Source organism: Phascolarctos cinereus, unplaced genomic scaffold, assembly GCF_003287225.1.
Source record: "Phascolarctos cinereus isolate Bilbo 61053 unplaced genomic scaffold, phaCin_HiC Scaffold_2;HRSCAF=192, whole genome shotgun sequence".
In the NCBI taxonomy this organism is placed as follows: domain Eukaryota; kingdom Metazoa; phylum Chordata; class Mammalia; order Diprotodontia; family Phascolarctidae; genus Phascolarctos; species Phascolarctos cinereus.
The window spans coordinates 221,628,469-221,652,694 of record NW_027555625.1 but is presented as its reverse complement, the minus strand read 5'-3'; the positions used below and the strand labels follow the sequence as shown (position 1 = coordinate 221,652,694).

The following is a 24,226-nucleotide window of genomic DNA, read 5'->3' as shown; positions in this document are numbered from 1 at the left end:
CATCATACCCACTTTTTAAGAAGAGAAATTGAAGGATAGAGAAGTAGAATGATTTGCTCTACAGCAAATCACACAGGTAGCAAATATCAGAGCCAGGATTTGAACTCAGCTCTTCTTATCTCATTTAAATAATATCAGTTTTAAAGAAAAGCTATAAGGTCTTTGGATTCCCAAGGTGAATGGGGAGGACTGGAACAGATCAATCCCCATTCCCCAACAGTTTTTTCAGGAATGAAGGGAAGAGACAAAGATATAGAAAGCCAGGCAGGGTCTAGAATCAAGATTCCAGGGTTTCAAGGGTACACGTCCAAAGATGAGGACCAGATGTGTTCTCATTTCTCCCATTCTTTGGACCAGATTCTTGGTTACAAACTCTTCTCCAGAATCTCAGCTTCCTCATATTAATTTGAGCCAATGCCTTCTTTGCTCTTCCCAGGCCCTAGAACTTCCTCCATCCAAGTAAAGTCCTTCGTGGACGCAGAAACTGACTTATCCCCCAAGATCCCAGAACTCTAATGAGTCTGGTTTCTTCCACAAGAGTCCTTTTATGATTCTCCTCAATTTTTAGCCCTTGTCTCTGCCCCCCATTAATTTTTTTTACATGTTTTGGATTTATTTTTCTATATATTCATTGTTTTCCCTAAGTAGAATATAAACTCTTTGAGGACAGAAATTATCCTGTTTCTGCCTTGGTATTCCCAGTACAGTGCCTGGCACTTTTTCTTTTTTTTGGACCAGGCCTGTGATATTATTGGTATAAGGAACTCTTAGGGAACAAATTCCCTTCAGTCATTGCAGATCAGCAATTATTCTGCTGCTTATGGTCTTAGAGAGTTATCTGGGGGTCTGAGAGCTTAAGTGACTTATCCAGAAAGTACCAGAGGGCTCCCTGACTCTAAGGCTGGATCTCTCTGCCACATCAGGCTGCCTGATATATGATAGGTGCTTAATCTCTGCTTATTGAATTGACATGAATTCTCCAGTTTCTTCCAAGTACCTTAGTGGAACCCATAGCGCTGGAAATCTCCAACCTTGCCCACTTCACTTTGCCAGGAACCTGTAGCCCAGTGGCCTCAGTTCTCCTTGGCCGCAATAGGAGAGCACAAATCAGACTCCAGGAAAATCTCACCATGGTAACTCAGCTCTCCCAGTTCCTCTCACCAGAACAGTGTTATTTCCCTCATTGCTCTCCCTTGAATCCTTCTGCTCTGACTGCTTCCTCTTTTTTAAAGACCTTTATCCCAGTTTAGAAGTGACCTTGAAGATGAAGTTTCTCCAGGTCCCTAGCAAGGTCTTTGGGGAATTGGCAGTGAGGAGAATGCTGGGAAGAGCCTGTCCTGGCCTCTCCCTCACTTCCACAGCAAAGGGTGTTCTCAGGGTGTTGGGAATGGGGGAGGCATGTGGAGGAGGAGAATGGTGTCAGTGCTAAGTCCCCTTGTAGCACTGCCAAATAAGGACAGACTATAGATTTAAGGCTGGAAGGGATCTGAGAGGCTGTTTAGTCCAAATCCCTCATTTTACAGATGAGAAAACTGGGGCATAGAGAGGGGAAATGATTTAAGTAGGAGTAAGTAGTAAGTCCTACTCTTAGGTAGGTCATAGGAGCACAGATGGAGAGCTGCAAGGGGCCTTCAAAGACCTAGGGTCATAGGGTCATCAGCTTAGAGTGGAAAGGGACCTCAGAGGTCATCTGATCCAATTGCCCCATTTTACAGATGAGGAGCCAAGGCCCAGAATGGGCAAGTGACTTGCCCCAAATCAAACAGGTAGTAATAGAAAAGCCAAGATTTGGGCTCAGGGCCTTCAACTCCAAACCCAGTACTGACTTCCCCACAGGTGTGCACATACCCACACACACACACTCACACACACACACACACACACACTCACACACACACACACACACACACACACACACCACACACACACACATCCTGAGGCTGTGGCGGTGATACCTGGAGGTCAGGGAGCACTGGCTGTTGTTGTCACCCTGTTTCAGATTGTTCTCACTGTGATAAAAGTCCTCTTCCTCCTCCTCTTCTTCTGACCTGGGAGTGGCCACATGAAGATGGAAGGGGGGCAGGTTGAAGTTTTGCCTTTGACCTGTCTATGAGGGCCAGAGGCTCTTTTCCATCTCCCACACCCTAGACCGCCCACTCTTACCACCCTGGAAACTTGTGCTGAGGTACATGGCGAACTTTGCTTTTCATCTCTCACCTAGACACCTTCCCTATCATCTCCTTCCGCTTCCCCCCTCCCCCAAAGGACCAAGGGAGGAATTGGTACAGAGTTCATTCTCCTTCTCCTCAACTGGATGACGTTAAAATTGTCCTAGAGAGAATGCTTTTGTCCTACTCTTAAAGGCCTCCAAGAGGAGGGTTTTTGTAAGCCCACCAGTGGATTCTTTAGTCCTCCTAGGACACTTAAAATCAAAGAATGTCAGAACTTAGAAGGATCTTAGAGGTCACTTCCCCCCAAATCTCCATTTAGTAAAGCCAAGAATGGTTACATGACTTGTTCAATATCACAGAGCAGTTAATGGCAGAATGAGGACTAGAGCTCAGCTCAGTCTCAGACTGTCTCATTCTACCAAGCCATCCTACCTTCCAGAAGTTCTCACACCCAATCTGAAACCCCAGTTCATGTTTTCCCTTTGGTGGAAGTGGATATCATTTGGGAACGACTCTTTATAAATGTATAGATGGTCATTAAATCCTCAGATGAACTTTTCTCAGCCTATTTCACAAGATCGTAGTTTCAGAGCTGGAAAAGACCTCAGAGGTCGACTAGTCCAGCTCATCATTTTATAGATAAGGAAATGGAAGCCCAGAGAAAGGAAATGACTTGACTAGAGTCACACAGGTGGCTGGTTGCAGAGAGCCAGGATTTGAACCCAGGCCCCCTGACTACAAATCCTGGGCTCTTTCCACTGTACCATATTATGTTTCCCTTCTTGGCCCTACTGTCCAGCCTTACAAGTGATCACTCCTCTTTGGTTTACAGTGGATGAAGGGATGACCAGGGTTTAGGAAGAGCCCAAAGCATAGTCGAGAATGTACTCAGGCTTGTGTTGCTTCAATCTCTAACCTTAACCCCACTGTAATAGCCTTTGCTGCTTCTGCTGTAGCAACAACGAGCATCCTTCATCATCTCCCTATTCCAGGCCCCTTGTTGTCTTAGAGATAGGGTGGTATGGAAGGGAGGGAAGCAGAGGGAGAAGAATATGGCCTTGGAGATAATCACATTAACTCTTCTAGATGTTCCTCAGTTAGAATTTGTTTCAGATGATTTGGTCTACAAAGCAAAGGTTGGCGAAGTAAGTTAGACCTGATTCTAAGGAGAATGTTTAAAATGAATTGAAACCTGTTTTTTGAGGCCAGAGAAAATTTTAGAAATACCTGCTTACTTACAGTCATTCCCTGTGCTCATTACAAGCCACCCTTAAGTATTCACTAAGACCATTTCCCCCAAGGATCTTTTAGGTGACATTTAGGATCAGAGCATTTAGAATTAGAGGGGACCTTAGAGATCATCTATTTCATCTGTATCCATTTTACAACTGTGGAAACTGAGGCCCAGATAGGGCAGATGAGTTACCCAAAGTCACATAAGGTGTAAGTATCAAAGCCAAGATTTGAATCCATTTGGCCAGTTTCTCTCGCCTTGTAAGAATAGTTGGTCTTTGAATAAAATTAAGTGGTGCTTAGGTACCAATCAGGCTTGGATTAACTCACTGCCTAGTTAATGCAGGGAATACTTCCTCCTTTGAAAAAAACATAACAGAAAGTCCCAGGATCATAGATTTAAAGCTTAATAGGCCCTCAGAGTCCATCTGGTCTAATGTACTCATTTTACAGATAATAAACTGAAGCCCATGGAGCTTAAGTGACTTGCCTAAGGTCATACAAGTAGTAAAATAGAGCCAGTATTTGAACCTAGGTCTAAATAGTGGACTCTTTCCATCAAGTGGCCTACTACTACTCTGGGAATTTACTTGTACCTAATTACTCTGGGTTTTTAACCATTATACCTCAGGTTCTTATGCCTTCAAATGTGCCTGGTACACAGTAGGCACTTAATAAACATTAATTGATTAATTGATTGATTGATTCATAATATTTGAAGAATAAGATATTCTTTTGGTGGCCCCTTAGAGATTCCACTAAGTTGCCATAAGATCACAGGATCAGAGGTCTAGACCTGGAAGAGACATTAAAGATCATCATTGTACAGCTGAGGAAACCGAGGTCCAGGGAGTTTAAAAGTGTACCCCCTGGCTACATAGGGAGCCAGTTTTCAGATGTAGAAGCTGAGGCTCAAAAGATGCAAGATAACTTCCCTTCATGTCTCATCACCTCAGAGAGTGGACTAAGGTAGGTTTTTTCACTCCCCTTATTCTAGCTTTTAGGGCAGAATCCCAAGATTTCTAAGTGCTGTTTTTGTGAACACTGTGCTTTAAAGAAGAAAGCTGTGCAGCTAGTTTTTTCCTTTCCCTGAAGGAAAGTTGAGGCTAGTTGGGGCTTTGCCAGTTACTTGGGGCTGCTCTGGTTACCAGACAGCTGTGATTCCTTGGGGGTCTCCTCAGATACTTCTGACCTTTGCGCTTGCCCTTTGCCTTCCAACTAACACAGTGGCAAGTGATCAATCAGCTAACAGCCTGACTTTCTTAGAAGAGGTCACTGCTGACTAAAGTTGGTAGCCCTATTCCCACCCAAGTCTGAAGCAATTTTCCTTGAAGTATCACTCTGTGACCCATGCACTGCATATGAAGAGGGAGATGTGACTCCTGGTTGGCTAAGTGGCCTCTGAACCAAAGGCTCTGCATAAATGGGCTGAGAATTTGGAGAGACTTCAGAGGAATAGTTTGAGAGAATACAGATGTCTTTGCAGTGTCTCTGAAGCCATTGCCCACTTACATGGGTGCACAGTGTCTTCAGCTCAGTGGCCTCTCAGCCATTCAGGAGTCACATCTTCATACACAGCCTGCAGGCTGTAGGACTGTCCTTTAGGGAAAACCACTCTCCATTTGAGCAGGAGTGAGGTTACAATTAAAACGCCGTCTCCTCACTCACTGCTAGGGTTCTCTGTCCCATCATGCCCATCCTAGCATCCATTCTTCTCTCAACTTCTGTATTGCTTTTAAAAGGAGGAAATTCTGAATGTTAGTAAAAGGGAAGCAGAGCCCCAGGTTGGTCTGATAATAGAAAGTACACACCATGGGCCCAGGGCTGGTCCTAGTGGATATTGGGCCTGTTCCTAATGAAGAGTTTTGTGTGGTCATTTTCTCTCTAGTTAATTTTTAAAATTTGATTTTATAGGATTTTTTCTTCTTCTTCTTCTGGGAAATCACTGCTTATTCACTGTAGGCAGAGGCCTTCATTCTCTTAGAATGTAAGTTCCTTGAAGGCAGGTCCTGTTTTTTGTTTTGTCTTTGTATGTTTAGGGCTTAGCACCAATGCCTGACCCATAGTAGGCATGTAATAAATGCTTGTGGGATCAGACTGGATCTTAGCCTGGTGGTATAAGGAGAACAGAAGTAAATGAGATGACTAGGAAGGGGCCCTGTAGATTTGTCCAGGGAGAGGAGGATTTTTTTTTTCAATGAGGTGAATGATTTTTGAAAACTTTGTCAGGGTTGCCCCAGGCACCTTCACTTTCCTGCCACAAGCAGGGTTCATCAGGGTTTAGGCGAGCTTTCCATTCCTGAATGGACAGGAAATGCCTGAGGGATGGTCCTGCCCGGGAAGGAGCCAGAAGCAATGGTCTCTCAAAGGCTTATCCCAATTCTGGAAACCATCAGTTACGCTCAGCTATTCCTGTTGTGGCTAGTGGGCTCACTTAGGACCTAGTGCCTAACTTTTCACATTAGACACCCAAATCTAGAATGTCTCCTAAACTCAGGGTAGAGGAGAAAGTTAACTCTTTCTCATGAGACCCCTGCCCTCTCTAGGCCAATTTACTTCATATGAGGCACATGATTCTCAGTTGACTTCTGAAGACTGAAATTGCCAGAGGGTAGGGGCGGATCAATGCCAGACTGCCTTGCTCTTCTTGTTTATCTTTTCTCAAGCACCTCTAACAAAAACTAATATTTATATAGCTGTTTAGCTTGCAAAAACACTTTGCTTACATTACCTCATCTGAGCCTTGCAACAGCCCTGGGGTGATAGTTTAGGTGGGTATTAATATTCCCATTTTATAGATATGGCTGATTCAAAGATGGTAATCCACCCAAGGTTATACAGCTTATAAACAGAGCCAGGACTCTAAGGGAAGTGTTTGAATCCCAAGTCCAGTACTCTGTCCATAATGACTTGCTGCCTGTAAGCCTATATGCTATACAAGAGCCTGAGGGCATCTGAGGACATCCAGAACCCAGGATCTCTCCTATCCACAAGGCAGAGAGGTTTGGAGCAGAGATGCTACTGATGGAGACACAGACATCAGCATGTGCCTCCTCCAGGGAAGGTGATTGGTGTGGGGGCCCAATTCTTGGCACCATTTGGGTGACCAGGATGGAGCCACCCAATGCACATACTGGAAAGCCCCCAGCATAGCCCAGCTGCCTTCTTATTACCTCCTAAAACTCTTCTCCCCAGGCTGACGGGAACCGCGGTGGGAACCTGGGAGCAGACCATCTGTCTCCTGGCTGGCCTTCTCTTCCCCTTGTAGAGAGTCATTCCCAAGGAATTCGCCTTCATTCCAGGAGCCCACGGTCCCATCAGCTGCCTGGTACTGGACCTCCACACATATGCTGGTCTATAAATGAGAGAGTAGAGACAGAATGTGAATACTTGGAAGCTGAGAGAAGCAGCAGTGGAAGAGACAGAAGCTGTGGTCCCCTCATGATATGCCTTAGAGGGCTGAGGCATCTTGGAAATTGAAATGGATGTCTTCTCCATTGCTCAGATTCCAACTATGGTTTTTAAAAATCAGCTACCCATAAATTCTGGTTTAATGACTGCATGAACTCCCCTTAGGCCAACCTTGAAAATCAGTATTAGATACTTACCAACCCTTCATCTAAAAAGCAATATGGGAAGGGTCTTGGGTGTAGGAACTTCTTCCGTAAGATTACAACCTCTTATGTCTTAATAATAATAATAAAAGCTAGCATTTATATAGTGATTTAAGTTTCATGAAACCTTTTAGAAGTGTTGTCTCACTTTGTCCTCACAACCACCTTGGGAGATAGATGCTATTATTATCTCCATTTTATAGATGGGGAAACTGAGGCAAATAGAAGTTAAATGACTTGCTCGGATGACACAGCTAGTAAATACCTGAGGCCATATTTGAGCTCAAGTTGTTCTGACTCTAAGCTCAAGACTTTAGCTAGCTGCCTCTCACTTATTAAGTAAGTCCTAGAGATGTTGTCTGACAGTTGCCCAGGGTCACATGACTGGTAAGTATCCGAGTCAGAATTTGAAGTCAGGTCTCCCTGATTCAAACTCCGGCACTCTAGCCACTGCTCCGTGTTGCCTCTAAAGGGAGAAACCACAAGAAAGCTTCACGGATCTTAGCATCATAGAACTTTAGAGATCACCTCTTAGGAACCTGGGGTGGATAGAACTGGGTGGTTATGGGGACAATGGGAGATAGTCAGGCCTTGCAATGGGTACAGTGCTGGACTTGGATTTAGGGAGGCTTGAGTTTGTGTCCCACCTCAGACATTTACTGGACATGTGACCTTGGGCAAGTCACTTAACCTCTCTCAGCGTCAATTTTCTCATCTTTAAAATGAAGGGCTTGGACTCAGTGGCCTCTAAAGTCCCTTCACAGTTCTAAATCTGAGTCTATGGTTCTTTTCCCAATAGCATCCAGCCTCAGCTTGAACATGTCCAGTAGTAAGGAATTCAGTGCTTTATGATGCTGGTCTCATTGACAAGAACTCCTCCCTTACATTGGGCCCAGATCTGCTTCCTTGTAGTTACTATTCATTGGTCCTAGTTATGCTGCCTTAGGAGCCAAATAGGACAAATCTAACCCTTTTTCTGTGTATTAACCCTTCAGTTTGCAGAGATGAATGGTGTCAGTTGAAGAAGAAAGTCCAAGATTTGGCTTTTTCAAATTCATCTATCCATCCATCCATCCATCCATCCATCCATCCATCCATCCATCCATCTTCCATTCATTCTAGTAATCCACGCTGCCTCTGAGAAGGAGGAAATCATAGAATGAGCATTGCCTATGGCCTTAAGAATTATAAATCTTAATTCTGTGTTCTTTTCCTACTAACCATATTCTCTGTGCTTCAGTTTCATTCATCATTTAGCAATGCAATGAGGGATTACCCTAGATACCTTTTCTTTCAATTGAGGTGCTGAAGTATTACTTAATTGCCCTTAGTTCCTTTATAAGATGGCTATTTGTCCCTTTAGGCTCATGCATGGGGCTGAAGGATTCTCAAAACGATCAATAGGGAATTAAAGAAATATCTTTGGGGTGACTCCTACCTTCTCTGTTCCCCTGTCCCCTTACTCGGCCAAGTGCCCAGGTCAGAGGTTCAGGTTGAGGTCTGGGGGCAAAGGAATAATAAAAAAGGAGAGAGAAATAATATGTCTTACTGGAAATAGCATGCAACTTGGGATCAGAATCCAATCTCATCAAAAAGCATTTATTCAATGTCAACTTTGTGTGAAGTACACTGTTGCTATTGTGCTAGGTGCTGGGGTTGCAGAGACAAAAGCAGTCCCTTCCCTCAGAGAGCTACATTTTACTGGGGGGTATAGGGGGAGGAAGAAGGAGGTACAACAGGTAAACAAATAAGTATATGCAGGAGAATTTGAAGAGAGAACAAGAATTCATAGCTTAGGGGATCTGAAAAGACTTCCTATAGGAGATGGATCATGAGCTGAGCCTTGACAAAAGCTAGGAGGATGAAAGGTGGAGTTGAAGAGGGAGTACATTCCAGGCCTACACAAAGGCACTGAAGTGGAAGATGGAGTGTTGGTTTCAGGGAACAGCAATAGGTCAGTTTTTCTAGAACACAGAGTTTGTGAAAGGGACTTACATGTAATGATCCTAGAAAGGAATATCAGAGCCAGATTGATGAAATGCCTTGCTGAGAAGTTTGTATTTAATCCCAAAGGCAATAGGGAACTTTTGAAGTTTCCTAATCACATGGAAACCATAGCATCACTTGTGCTTTAGGAAAATTATTTGGCAATTGTGTGGAGGTTGGATTGGAGGGGAAGCAAATGGGAAATGGGGAGTCTAACTAGGAGGCAGGGGCAACAATATGGGGAAGGACATAATGAATGCCTGAACTAGGATGATGGCTGTGTGAGAGAAGAGAAGGGTACTAGAGAAGTTGCAGGGGTATAATTGAAAAGATTTATCAACCATTTGGATATGGAGACTGAGGGAAAGGGGAGAGTTAAGGATGTTTCCCATGGTATGAACCTAGGAAGAACGTTGGCACCTTCTAGAGAAATAGAAAAGTTTAGATAATAAAAAGGTTGAGGGAGGAAGATGATGAGTTCTGTTTTAGACTGTGATTTTTTTATTTTATTTTATTTTTTTGGCTAGGCAATGGGGTTAAGTGACTTGCCCAGGGTCATACAGCTAGTGTTATGTGTCTGAGGCTGAATTTGAACTCAGGTCCTCCTGAATCCAGGGCTGATGCTCCATCCACTGCACCACCTAGCTGCCCTGAGACTCCATGATTTTGAGATGACTATGGAATATACAGGTGTGGATCTTCAAGAGGCAATAGCTGATGTAAAACTGGGAAATGTGGGATGAGGTGTGTGTGTGTGTGTGTGTGTGTGTGTGTGTGTGTGTGTGTGTGTGAGAGAGAGAGAGAGAGAGAGAGAGAGAGAGAGAGAGAGAGAAGACAGAGACAGAGACAGACAGAGAGACAGAGAGACAAAGAGAGAAGAGAAAAGATGGAGCCTTGGGGGACACCTATGGTTAGAAGGTAGGATGTCAATGATGACCCAGCAAAGGAGACCGAGGAGTGTTCATCTAGGTAGGACCACTTCCAGCATGATGGCAAAAGCAAAGGATATGGGAGTGAAGATGCATGTCATGGAGAGTGAGGAAATGGGGTTAACTGGGAAACCAGGGTGCCTGAGGGGATACTACTATGTATAATGGAAGACCTAAAGTATGAGGACAGAATTTGGAGTGGAGAGGGAGACTCAGTCAAGTACTGAACTCCTTGAGAGAGAAAAAAAGTGGCATGGGGGACATCCTGGGACACTCTTACCAAGATCTGGATAGGGTGACCTATCTGGATGGAGCCTTAAAGGAGGAAAGTATATTGATGTAGCAGCAGGGGGAAGTGGCAGTAAGGAGCAAGTAGGCCTATATGTCTTCCAGAAGAGTTGATTATCATCCTAGAGTTGCAGAGGTGGATTTGGTCTATAGGGGGGTCATCCCTGGAAGTACGTGCTTGGAGCTCCCCTGACACTTCTTGGGACTCAAGGGCCATATGTAATTCAGTGCTGAAAGAACTTGACTCTGGTATGATGCAGCAAACCCCAAGTGGTCCCTTGGTCTTTCCCCAACTCTTTGACAACAGAGTGGGAGTGGGATGCCCTTCTGTCTCACCCTCTTCCTTCAACCCTCCAAGTGGCATCATATAACTCTAAGATTTCCTGTGAGGAGGGTGCACTCCTTCCTCTCCCCATTGCCCCTTTCCCCCATGCCATACACCTGTGAACACACGTCAGCTAAAGTATATATCCTGCCTAGGCAAGCCTGAGCCTGGGTTTTTAGCTGTCTCCTTTGTATCTGTTCTTTCCTGATCTTAGGTGAATGAGTAATACAGCCATATCTAAACTTAGAGATGAATGATAATTGAGATGTTAAATGACTTGCTCAGAGACCCACAACCAGTAGATGTCAAAGTCAGAATTTCAACCCAGGTTTTCTTAACTCTAAAGCCAGCTTCACTATGTCAGGCTGCCCCCTTGCTGGGCACAGGCTAGTCACTTAAGATGCCTTTTGAATTAAATTTTTTTTTATCTGTTTTGCGGGTTTTCGCTACATCATCAGTTCATAATACTCCAACATTTCTTGCACGCAAGAAGTGGGTAAATGACACCACCAAGGAAACAGATGACCAGAAAGTAAGGTGGTAGAGCAAGAGACAGCAGAAGTGGACAGCCCAAAGCTGTACTGGTGCAATACAGTAGAAAGAGGGCTACATCTGGAGCCACAGACCTTCCTTTCTTGTGTCTAGATTGGCTATTGATGACCCTTTTAATGCTCCAATTCTGTGATATTAACTAGCCTGGTCAATATCTGCCACTTACTACCTGATTAACTGTGGGCATAGATCTTAACCTCTCTGGGGCTCATCTAGAAAAATGAAGGGGTTTGACTAGATGATATTAAAGGTTTCTTCTGGCTCTGTTATGGTCCTAAAAGACCTTGAGCAGTGGTGTTTAACTTAGGATCCCCCGACAGATTTCAGGGAGTCTATAAAGTTGAACAAAGGGGGAAAATTACATCTTTATTTCTGTATAATTTATTTCCTTTGTAATCTTATGCATTTTGTGCATTTAAAAATATTCTTCTAAGAAGGGTTCCATGGGCTTCACTAGACTGCCCAAGGGGTCCATAACATAAAAAGAGCTAAGACCTCTGTTTTAGAGTAGAGCATTAGGTAGATCCTCTATGGAGGATTTATGAGAAGATATAATAATAATAATAATAATATTTATATAGTACTTACTATGTGCTTGGAAATACTATTACTATCCCCATTTTACAGATGAAGAAACTGAGGCAAATGGAGTTAAGCTTGTCCAGGGTCCCAGTAATTATCTGAGGCTGGATTGGAACTCAGGTTTTCCTGACTCCAGTCCAGTCCCGATGCTCTATCTACTGTGCCACCTAGAATTGCACAGGATGAGAAGATGGGCATGGCATGCCCTCTGGGATTGTCACCAGTAAATGCTTATTGAATGATTGATTTAATCTAATACCCTCATTTTACCAATGGAGTAACACATGTAAATTAGGAAACTCCCGTGATTGTTTTTATTTTATCTAGCCATGACCCGCAAATGAAAAAAGGACAGCCAGTAGGAGGGCACATACCTTGATGGTGGCATTGTTGTCATCTATCAGAGTATCCGTCACTTCTAGGTAGCCCTCCTCTACCACCTGCTGCAGTACCATGCGGAAGGTCCCAATGATCCTAGAGACAGTAAGAGGATTGAATAGTGACCAAGGGTCCTGGATACAAAGCCTGGGGGCTACAGGAACTAGACGGTTCTGGGGGAAGTATGGACCACATTTTTTTCTTTTAGTTTTGTGAAGAGAATGAATGAGAAGAATTGCCCTCTCCTGGAAGAAAGGGGCTCTGGAAACTCTAGATGATTTCAAAGTGGTTGTATCTTATTGGAATGAAATTAACTAACAGGAGAGACCAAAAGGGGAGGAGCAGGCAGTGTCCTAAAGGATGGCCAGGTCTACTGGAAAGGGATGGCTAGAGATGGTGTGATGGGTGGATGACAAAAAACACATGACCCACTCCCCCCAAACCCCAGCACATCTGGGGTATATCCAATGTAGAGGTGAATCTTTGGTGGAGAAAATCCTGAAACTAAATGTGAGGGAGGTATTGAGGCACAGAGAGGCTCCTGGTCCAGTAAAAGCACTGATTTTGGAGTCAGAGGACTTGGGTTCAAATCCCATTTCTGACACCTATATGACTTTGGGTAGGTAATTTCATTTCCCTGGGCCTCAGTTTCTTCCTCTGTACAATGAGAATGTTGAACTAGTTGGACTTTGTGGTCACTATGATCCTGTCCTGAGTGAGTAGTTGGGGACAGCTGTGCCAAGGACTCAGCACCAGCGGTGGTGCTGAGGCTTGTGTATGTGTCATCATCTCTATTGAACCTTAGCACTCAGTTTCCTCATCTTTAAATGAAAACATGGGACTAGATGATGTTCCTGCTCTAAAGCAACGACCTAGAGTCACACAAGAAGTCTGCAAGATAAGGTGCAAGGGGTTTTATTCTCCTCCATCATACAGATTAGGAAACGAACTTAGAGGTTAAATGAACTGTCCATGGTCCTAGAACTAGTTACTATCAGAGGTAGGATTCAAACACTGGTCTGTTTGACTCTGAGTCCAGTGCTCTATCTATTGCCTGGAAAGAGAAAGAAGCCAGGCACTGTGAGAAGTGCTTTACAAAGATCTCATTTGATCCTCACAATAATCCTGGGAGGAAGGTGTGCTGTTACTATTGCTATTTTACAGTTGAGGAAAATGAGGCAAACAGAGGTTAAGTGACTTGTCCAGGGTCACAGAGCTAAGGTGTCTGAGGTCAGATTTGAACTCAGATCTTCCTGCCTCCAGGCCCAGTGCTCACTCCATTGTGTCATCAGCTGCCTCTAACATGTAAGCACAGTGCCAAGTGATGTTCAATTTCATTCAATTCAATTCAATGAGTATTGGTTGATTGACATCCCCTTCAAGGCTGCATTTAGCATTTCTTTAAAGTACTTTCACCTGTATTAAAAAGTTCCTAGGAGTCAGGGAGTGTAGGCATAATCCATTTTGGAGGGATGCCTCCAAGACCACTTTCCCCACATTTACCTCCCCACCCCACTCCCCACCTCATATGACTCTATAAGAGAAATCATTTTTCAATTTGAAGGTTTCCTTTTGGAAAGGAGCAGTGTCCATAGAAAATAAGTCCTGGATTTGAAATCAGAAGGCCTGGGTTTGAGGCCTGGCCCTCAACACTAATGGTATGACAACAGACAAGTTGGTCCATCTGTTTTTACTTCATTTTCCTCATATGTAAAGCAAGGATACCAAGAGAGACAATGTGGCATAGTGGATAGAGAGCTGGACTCAGAAGGAAGACCTCAGTTTGCATATTGCTTCTACCACTTGCTAAGCTGTGTGGCCTTGGGCAAATCACAACCTCTCTGCATCTCAGGCTTTTTCATCTGAAAAAATGGAGATAATGAGACTTGTGCCTACCTGACAAGACTGCTATGAGGGAAGTGCTTTTTAAATGGCAAAGTGCTACAGAAATGGGAATTATTATAATTAAAGGAATATATTGACATAAAATTTTGATGCGAAAAGATTTTTTAAAATTTAAGTTTTTCACTTTTGAGAACCCGGTAATTGAATATTATTGCCACAACTGAGTGGTGACCGGGTCAGAAGCTTTACTTCCTAATGTAGAACATGTGCTCACACTCCAAATAAAATGTCATATAGCTGCAGAGGAGTAGGATCTACTTGCCCTAGAAGATCATCTATCAGAAAGACCCTTCCCTGGAGGAAACCAGAAATACAGGTAGTGGTCAGAGATGGACAAGGCAGGGATGGTGAGATGCAGGCAGACACCACAAGGGGACAGCATAGAGCTGTTTCCCTGCACATGCTCAGAGGTCCTTCATTCTTTGAGAAATAAATTCCTGGGATCAAAGGATCATAGGATTTCAAACAGGGAGAGATTTTTGAGAGCACCAAATTCAATTCATGTTTATAGTAACTGGTGTGGGCATTGGGGAAACCTAGGAAAGGTGGGTGGACATATGGGCAAAGAAAGCTGAATATCTGGAAAATGCCACCTGCAAAGTGGTAATGTAAGGACTTTTGAGGCAACGTGGAATAAAGAAAATTGGAGGACTTGAGTTTGAGCACACATTCATTTGTATTACAGATGGTGTGGCATTATGTTGTGTGTGCATGTTCACCTGCTCTGGGAAAGCTGCCCCTGGGCAGTGTATCTGTCATAGAGTCATAGATTGAAGGCTGGAAGGGCTCCTTGAGGCCAGCTAGTCTAATCTTCTCATTTTACAGATAAGGACACTTACATACCTATCTGTGTAGGTAAAGCAACTTGACTAAGGTAACGCAGGTAGCAAGCCTCCATTATGTCCCCAGGGTACCTGGCACATTTCTATCAAATGGGGCAGGGGTGGTTGAGAGAGAACAAATGAAAGCATTATAGTCGATAAGACTCCTAAGGATTCAGTCACCACCCTAGGAAGCCAGTAGAGAGTAGTACGGACATAAAAGAGTGTGTCTGTTTACAATTAGAAGCAACATGGTATGGTGGAAAGAGTACTGGCATCTTGTAATCAGAAAACCTGGGTTTAAATGCTACCTACCATTTTCTAGCTCTCCATGACTCCGGGTGAATCACTGAAAGGCAGCTAAGTGGCATAGTGGATAAAGTGTCATCTTCCTGAGTTCAAATCTGACTTTAGACACTCACTAGCTGTGTGACTCTAGGCAAGTCACTTAACTCTGTTCGCCTCAGTTTCCTCATCTATAAAATGAGCTGGAAAAGGAAATGGCAAACCACTCCAGTATCTTTGCCAAGAAAACCCTAAATGGGGCCAGGAAGAGTCAGATACAACTATAACAACTGAGCAACGTCACTGAAAGCTCTGAGCCTCATTATCCTCACCTGGAAAATGGCGGTGATAATATTTGCACTACTTATCTCAATATGTTATTGGGAAGAAAATACTATTAACCCTCAAAAGGCTGAGTCTGAGGAAGAGTTACAGGTGTGTAGATGTAAACAATTACAGTGGTCCTAGGGGAACTAGCCTTTAGAAAATATTATTCTAGACTCTCTTCCCTCCCTCACTTCAGGTTGTACTTTCTTTATTTTTTCCAGGTTCTAGTTTAATAAGCACTCTTAGTAAATCCAGATAGGTCCCTCCCCTCCAAATTGATTAACCAGATACCAGATCCACCAGTGAAGGAAAGGCTATGAGGGGAACTTGGTATTCATATTTGTTGGGGTTGGGGCTTCATTAACAGAGTTAGGAGTATGGTGTAGTTATTGGGAAAACCTAGGAAAGATGGGTGGAAGGAAATATAACCTTTGGAAAACTAACTATCTAGAAAATGCCACTTTCAAAGTGGTAGTGGAAGGACTGTTGAGGCAATATGGCATAAAGAAAAATCTGAGGACTTGGGTTTGAGCCTACTGCTACTTTTTGGCTTTTGGGCAAGGAACTTAATTTCCTCCATTAAACGAAGGGGCTAGACCAGGTGATTGCTAAGACTAAGAACTCTGCTATTCTAAGATTCTGAGTACTTAAACATGTAGATATGGGCTTTGCTAAGGAAGAACTACTAGCAGCTCACTTGGACAGCACTTGCCAATTTACAAAGAACTTTGTCATGTATGACCTCATTTGATCCTTACAACAACCTTATGAGCTGTTGGAGTGGGCATTATTCCCATTTTACAGATGAGAATACTGAGACTCAGATTGAATGACTTTTCTAATGTCATTTAGCTAGTAAGTGGCAAAACTGGGACTAGAACCAGCTTCTTCTTATTCCAAGAGAAAGGAAGAGAGGAAGAAAAGACAGCAAGGAACAGTGATGGACATATATACCAGCGAGAGAGATAACAGGAGGGATTGGAAGTTGGAATAATTAAGATAGTATATGTTATACTTACAATGCTTACAAAGCTTTCAAAGCTTTCAAAGCTTACAGTGCTATATAAATGTTATAATTATTAATTATTGTTCTTGAAATCCAGAATTATCTTGTTACTTTAGGATACCTTTCTAGTGCCCTGACTTGATGGCTTTATTCCAGCAATCCCCAATTTTGTAGTGAGGCTGTGGCAATGTTGGGGACACTGCCATGGGTGTCCTCCAAACCCACCTGACCCTTACTTTAGTTTGGAGTCCAGAGGCTGGACCATAATATCCTACATGGAGCTCCCTATCTGGAGGGAGGACTGGACAGTCTAGTGTGACCTAGATTGGATTCCCAGCTAATTAGCCCTGCAATAAGTGAAGCCTGAGGCAGCAGGTGGGAGGGCAGAGCAGCCACAAAGAAGCCCCTACCAGGCACTGTGACAGCCTTGAATAATTCAAGCACTTTCCCCTGGGAGAGGGCTTCAGGTATCTTGGGCCAGGTTGGGTATGATCGCCAAACTCCTGGAGCCCTTGCATTATTTAGGCACCATTGGCAGCCTGGAGTGGGGAGGAGGGATACTGGAGCGCCTCAGACATCTCCAAGGCATTTCATTCTTGGAACTTTTAAAATGCACTTATCGTGTAATATTTTGTATTGTCTGATATTTGGGTCTTCCTTCTTTACTAGATTGTAAGCTCTGAGAGGGCAGGGGCCATGAATTAGCTATACTGTATTTCCTCATGAGGCCAGCACGTGCCCTATGTATAGTAATGAATTATCATAACTGACATTTATATAGTGATTTAATGTTTAGAAATCATTTTACATTCATTGTGTCATTCGAGCCTCACACCAAAGCCAATGAGATACTACAGGTATTATTACTGTCCCCATTGTACAGATGAGGGAACTGAGCTCCCAGAGGAAGATGAACTCACAGCATTTTGTGGTGGCTAGACCACTAAACTTGAGGATCCTAGGTTAGGAACTGGAAGGTGCTTTGGGGATCATCCAGTCCACCCTTTCTCCTTTTTCTCTCTCTACCCCGCCATCTTGCAGCTAAGAAATAAGCTTAGAACAGTTAAGTGTCTTGCCCAAGATCACACAGCTACTGGAATCAGGAGTAAAATTTGAACCCAGATCCTCTGGCTCCAGATGGGCAGCTAGGTGGCACAGTGGATACAGTGCCAAGCCTGGAGTCAGGAAGACTGCTCTTCATGAGTTCAAATGTGGCCTCAGACACTTACTAGCTGTGTGACCTTGGCCAAGTCACTTAACCCTGTTTGCCCCTGTTCTTCATCTGTAAAATGAGCTGGAGAAGGAAATGGCAAACACTCTAGTATCTCTGCCAAGAGCACCCCAAATGTGGTCACAAAAGTCAGACACAACTGAAATGACTGAACAACAACAAAAATCTCTGCTTCCAGAATCAGAGCACTTTCTATTCCACTACTCAGGCCAACTTGGGTTCACCCTCTGATATTTGCTAGCTGTATTATCTTAAGCAAGTCATTTTGATTTTCTTAGCCTCAATTTCCTCATCTATAATATGGGGATAATTAATCTTGTAGTGCCCAGCTTGCAGGCTTGGTGTGAGGCTCAAGTGAGATAATAATTTATGTGCAACCATCTTTCAGTCTCTGCCCAGCAAGGCTTGGCCATGGAGCAGGAGCCAGGGAACTACCTGTGGTGGGTGACTTACCCAACATCCCCCTGGCTCTGATGGCCTTGGACTTGCCCTAGGAGTAAGTACCCAGAATGCCTTTGATCTTGAGGCTTAATGTGGCTTGTGAGAAGAGGGTTGATACAAGGGAAGACATCAAAGAGTGGTTATCGAGAACTGCCAGGGGTCCAGCCAGGAGGAAGCAGAGAAGAGGGAGGTGACCAGCAGTCAGGCCACAGGGATGAGAGAGGTGCCGAGTGCTGCCGTGCTGCCACCAGATGCCAACAAAGAGGAGCAGAGGGGAACAGAGCCAGGGATCTGCAGTCCTGGAGTCCCAGAACTGGACACTGCCCTCCTCCTGCACATCACCCTGCTTCATGCTGGTTCAACCCCTCACAGTTTGTAATGGCTCCTGTTTGGTGCTTTCCCTGGTCCTCTTCCCACAAACTCCTTCAATCCACAAGGCCAAGGGCATGTTGGGCATCTCTCTGAGACCAGAGCTCCAAAGACTAGTTATATTCATGAAGTTCTTTGCAAACTTCAAAGATTTACATAAATACCTGCTTCTGTTACTGAGCAGAAGCAGGACCCAAACTCTGTTCTAGCCTAGACTCCAAATCCATCCCTGCTCTCCTGCCCCACACTCACTTTTTCTTTGATGAAATTGTTCATGTTGAATCTGCACCAAAGCCAGCCCTCCAAGAAACCTGTCCTGCCCATTGTATGACCATTGTCCCTGCTCTGCTTTTCTCCTCACTACCCTGCAATTAGGGACTCAAGACTCTTCTTATTGAGGTTTTTCTCAGTTTCTCTATATGTGCTTAGCAGGACCAGTCACACATCCTGGAGAGGCTTCTGCTTCCTATTCCTCAGTCTGCCCTCTGCCTCCTCCCCCATCTTCTCTACTCCAGAAGAGTCAAAGTTGAGAAGGGCAGAGGTGAGGAGGGGGGTTGAAGGGGTGGCATGCAAAACTCCAGAGAAAGGCTAAACCAGATTAAAATATAATTGAGAAATGTTTAACAAAATAAATAAAAATACAGTACAACATGGATAATGCCAATTTGTGGCTTTCCAAGTCAGTATAGGGCTGACTGGGATCCATTTCTATCAAGTTTGATACCAAGGCTCTACTCTCTTCTCATTCCTCTAAGTGGTTCTGGGTATTGTTGGTAGTTGCTACACCCAGGGTTAGAGGAGTGAAGAGTCCTGCAGCTCAGCCGGCACATCAATCGGGTTTGGGGATTGGAGATGAGAGTTTGAGGGAAAACGTGAAAGGGGCTGTGTCCTGTTTCCTAGCTCCTCAGGTCAAACCACAGGCCTGAAGTCAAGCAGGGGTTTTAGGGTACACCTAGCCATCGTGTAGTTTTGTTGTTCAGTTGTGTCTGACCCTATTTGGGGTTTTCTTGGCAAAGATACTGGAGTGGTTTGCCATTTCCTTCTCTAGCTTATTTTACAGTTAAGAAAGCTGAGGCAAACAAGGTTAAGTGACTTGCCCAGGGTCACATAGCTAATAAGTGTCCGAGGTTGGATTTGAACTCAGGTCTTCCTGACTCCAGGCCCTGTTCTCTATCCACTGCTCCACCTATCTGCCCTCATGTGGTTACTTCTCTTGTATCTACTACTTCCCCACCCCTCTGCCACCGCCTTGCCACAGGCCTAGACTGTGTTGGCCCAGACACAACTCCCACAATGGGGCCTTGAGAGTGTGAAGTGAGACAATGTCTTCTCTTTTCTTACTAGGGATCAGTTCTAGGAAGAATTCTTCTCTTCCTTCCCTCCTGCTCCCTTGCTCCCCACAGCAAACTGGAGAGTTCTCCCCTTAGATGTTTACCAGCTAACCTTACGATATGTGTGGACAACCCTTTCTCCCATGAAGACTCCCTCCTTATTTCCCCTTTGATTCTCTTATCGCCCACGGCCTCCTCTGGTTGGTCCCAGTGGAGGGGAAATGGTAGCGAAGGTCTGGAACATAAAGTACCCTGCTAAAGGAGGACATGTACTTCTTTGTCCCTGTGTATCTTCCATCTTGATGACATTTTAGAATGAATGATGAAGTTCCACATTCAATTATTTAAGCTTTTATGGCAGCTAGTTTTACTTTTAAAGACTAGGCATTGTTTTAAAAAATGGATAGTGGTGTAGTGGATAGAGTACTGAATATGGGGTAATAATAATAATAATAATAATAATAATAATAATAGTCAACATTTATATATCGATTTAAAATTTGTAAAGTGCTTCACAAAATGATCTCATCTGATCCTTGAAATTAGGGGTAGGTGCTATTTTTATCCCCATTTTTATGTATGAGGAAACTGAGGCTGAGTGAGGTTAAGTGACTTCTCCAGGTCACAAAACTAGTAAGTGTCCAAGGCAGGATTTGAACTCAGGTCAGAAAGTTAGGAAGACCTGAATTCAGATCCTGCCTCTGACACATACTGATTGTGTGATCCTTGGCAAGTCATTTAATCATCCTGAGCCTTACTTTCTGTAGTTATAAAATGATGGGGCTGGACTTCCAGCTCTGTACCTATGATCCTATGGATCTTATGGACTTCTGAATATAAGTAGTTGAACAATCTGGGCTTTCATAGCCTCTATATCATTCTCCATTTCTTTTCCTTTAATATTCTGTTAATCCCCTGCTCTTTCCATTATGCAATACCACCTCTCAGACTTTACAGTGTTTTATTTTTATGATGAGTTTAATTGTCATTAAAAATTTAACTTTTTTTTTTTGGCTAGGCAATGGAGTTAAGCGACTTGCCCAGGGTCACACAGCTAATAAGTGTTATGTGTCTGAAGCCGGATTTGAATTCGGGTCTCCACTGCAACATCAGCACTGCCCCCCCCAAAAAATTAACTTTTTTAAGAGCAGAGAATCAGAGCAGGAAGAGACTTTGAAAGGCCATCTGATCCGACACCCTCTTTTTAGAGACAAGGAAACTGAGGTCTAGGGAAATGAATTGATTCTTCAAGGTTGTGTAGATAAGTGCTGGAATCTGGATTTCAATGCAGTTCCTCTAACTACAAAACTCAGGGCTCTTTCCTTTTCATCCAAACATCTCTGAGGAAGTGATTTGGAACATTTCTCTCTATCTCTTTCTGTGTGTGTGTGTGTGTGTGTCTGTGTGTGTGTGTGTGTGTCTGTGTCTGTATGCCTCTCTGTCACTCTGTCTCTCTCTCTCTCTCTCTGTCTCTGTCTCCATTTCTCTCTCTCTCACATAGACACAGCATTTCAGTCATGACTTGACTTAATTAGTTAGTTAATGGTGTGCCTTTGTTTTAATTAAAGTAGTCAGAGAGGGGATCTCTGAAGTGAATGAGCCAAGTTTAATCTATCAGCTGATCAGTTATTGCTGATAAGCATTTATTAAGCTGCTCAGAGAGAAGGTATCTCTGAATTATTTGTCCTAATTCAGTTAAGGGAAGCTTTTGGGGGTGGGGTGGGATGACAGGAGTTTTCGGAAGGACAGCAAACATCTCCCACACAGAGAAAAGGACAACTCCCGCTGTGGATGTGCTGGAGACTGGCTTGCAAGAGCCCATTGTTAAATTTTAGTGCGAGCATTTACATCTTGGAAATTGAGGAACACTACAGATTTAGGCTTGCTTAATTGTTTCATTGATTATCCAGACTTAAGAAAGTAATAAGGGGCAGCTAGGTGGCGCAGTGGATAGAGCACCGGCCCTGAAGTCAGGAGGACCTCAGTTCAAATCCGGCCTCAGACCAAACACTTGGCACTTACTAGCTGTGTGACCCTGGGCAAGTCACTTAACCCCAATTGCCTAAAAATGGGGAAAAAAGAAAGTAATAGAAAAAAATGTTTAATAATACAAATTCAAATTAAAAGTGTGTCCTGCATATATTTTCCCTCCCAGAAAGGGAATTCTTAAACATTTAGCAGCATACCTTGATTATAACAGAACCAGGTTGTAGTTAAGCCTGAGAAATCATATGAAGAAACAACTACTTGATAATTTTGCCAGGGGTAATCACTCTGTTAGAAAAGAAAGCTATTGGCCCAGAGATTCTGGCATCCCAGATTCTAAACCCCAAGGGATAGTAGAGCCCATCAGGCAAGGTAGCGTTTTGATCATTTCCCACATGGCTCCCAGAATGCAATAATAGGTCTTGGCTTTCCAATGTGTGAATGCACTTACTTATTGCTGAAGACTTTGCTGTAGTTGAATACTTGGATCTCTAGCATCTCACTGCCATCGATGTTACTGCCAACTGGCCATCGGAAGGTCTAGAAGAAGAGAGAGAGAGAAAGTAGTCTAGAACAAGCATTATAGGGAAGGGTGTCTTGGAAAGATGAAAAGGAACATGTCCTAGGGACTCTATGGTGTGTATGTCTTTAATCTATCTCCTGAGCTTACATGGAAGAAGTCTTATCTTAGGGGCAGCTGCCTCAAAACAATATTATTTCTGTGACTTACTTTGTAACCCTCCCATTATAAGTTTACTATGAGGAATCTCAGAAATCTCAGAATATACCTCATGTATCAGTCTCCACATATGAAAGTAGAAGGCTCTTTAATGCCTTTATAAACACTCAGAGTAAGATTGTCTGTTGTGCATAGGATATTATTTCATCCCATGGAAAAAGCAGACAACATATAAAAGGTTCACAGTGGCTTGTAAACAATCAAAACAATTGTCCCTCTCTGAAAATTCTACCTTTACCTTGAGGCCTATTCAGGCTTATAGATTCAATGCTGGCCTATGGCTTAGACTTTCTTCAGAAGATATATAAACCTAGGCTTGCTTGTGTGGAGCCCCACCTTAACAGATCAGTTCGCCTCAGAGACCCAAACAAGCATGTAGTCTTACGGTACTACTTAGACCATTCTGAATCTCCTGGAAGGAAAATGAGCTTGGGTATGATAGAGCAGCAACTTCTCTTCCTCTGGGACCAACACTGTCCGAATGACTTATGGTGGCATCACAGGGCAAAGTCTAGAACTTTTACTCCTCCATATTTGGATTAATCCTTTACTACTCTTCCAGTTTTGGGGACCACATGTATAATCCTCTTTTCCTTAAGACTCTAGTACTGCCCAAGAATTCTCCCATCTTTCTCTTGAAGGTTAGATTCCAGAATATAGATTTCAGGCACTCTCCTTTCTGGTCGTGTGGGTGAGAATACATTGAATTATTAGTAGCGATTGAAGTATATGGGAGTGAGGCTATTCATATACATGGGCTTCCTGCCCACCTTCAGATCTCATATTAGCACAGAAAATGTGAAGTGAAAGACCAAAAAACGTTTGACCCCAGCACAATGAGTTGATTCCTCTTATAGCAATTCTCTTCTAATTATTCTACAATTGAGACAAATGTGGACATGGGCACGTCCATACCCCTCATAAGGAGATGAAATCAAAATCCCAAGCAGAAGCTCACCTGCTTATAAATTAATCAGGTTGATCAGTGAACTCCCCTGACCAAAATCTACATGGAATAGTAATTTTTTTTAGTGTTGAGGAAGGAAGTATGTTCAGGGATGGGTTTGGAAGTGAATGTGGTATCCCAGGGAAGGTTAATGCACTTCTACATGCCTAGTCTTTTAGGGGGAAAGTGTCTTGGGTATCCCAGGCTATGAATATGCCTGGTAATTTGGACCAAATGAAGTCACTAGATAGAGACAAGTTGTGTGAATAGACTGTTTGGGCTTCCTTGTTCATCCTTATTCAAAGCCATTTCTTGGAGTAGATGAAACTGAGGTGGGCCCCGACCACTTGAGACCCCCAAACAAGCTTGTAGAGTAATAGAATCAAGAAGATTAAAAGGAGAAAAGAATCTTGGGGGGGCAACTAGGTGGCCCAGTGGATAGAGCTCTGGCCTTGGAGTCAGGAGGACCTGAGTTCGAATCTGGCCTCGAACACTTGACACTTACTAGCTGGGTAACCCTGGGCAAGTCGCTTAACCCAGATTGCCTCACCAAAAAGCTTAAAAAAAAGAATCTTAGAGATTATTTACTCCATTTCTCTACTCCCTCATTTAAAATTATTTTTTAATTTTCCTGTTTTGTAAATGAGGGAAACTGAGTTTAAGTAAGTTGTGACTTGCTCAAGGTCAATAACAATGACAAACAAGGTCACACAAATAGTAAATCTCTTTTTTTTAAGGCAACTGGGGTTAAGTGACTTGCCCAGGGTCACATAGCTAGTAA

At 43.5% G+C, this 24,226-nt stretch overlaps 1 protein-coding gene across 4 annotated transcripts in view; it reads right to left on the bottom strand.

Annotated features, from left to right (window-relative positions):
- Positions 1–24,226, bottom strand: part of OTOF (otoferlin) — a 172,720-nt gene that overhangs the window by 100,881 nt on the left and 47,613 nt on the right. For all 4 annotated transcript variants that reach the window (XM_078149814.1, XM_020983910.1, XM_020983909.1 and 1 more), the window contains exons 3-5: positions 22,212–22,300; positions 12,055–12,154; positions 6,578–6,759 (exon numbers count right to left, since the gene is read on the bottom strand). In XM_078149814.1, coding sequence (XP_078005940.1) covers positions 6,578–6,759; positions 12,055–12,154; positions 22,212–22,300 — 371 coding nt within the window. The remainder of the gene's footprint in view (positions 1–6,577; positions 6,760–12,054; positions 12,155–22,211; positions 22,301–24,226) is intronic.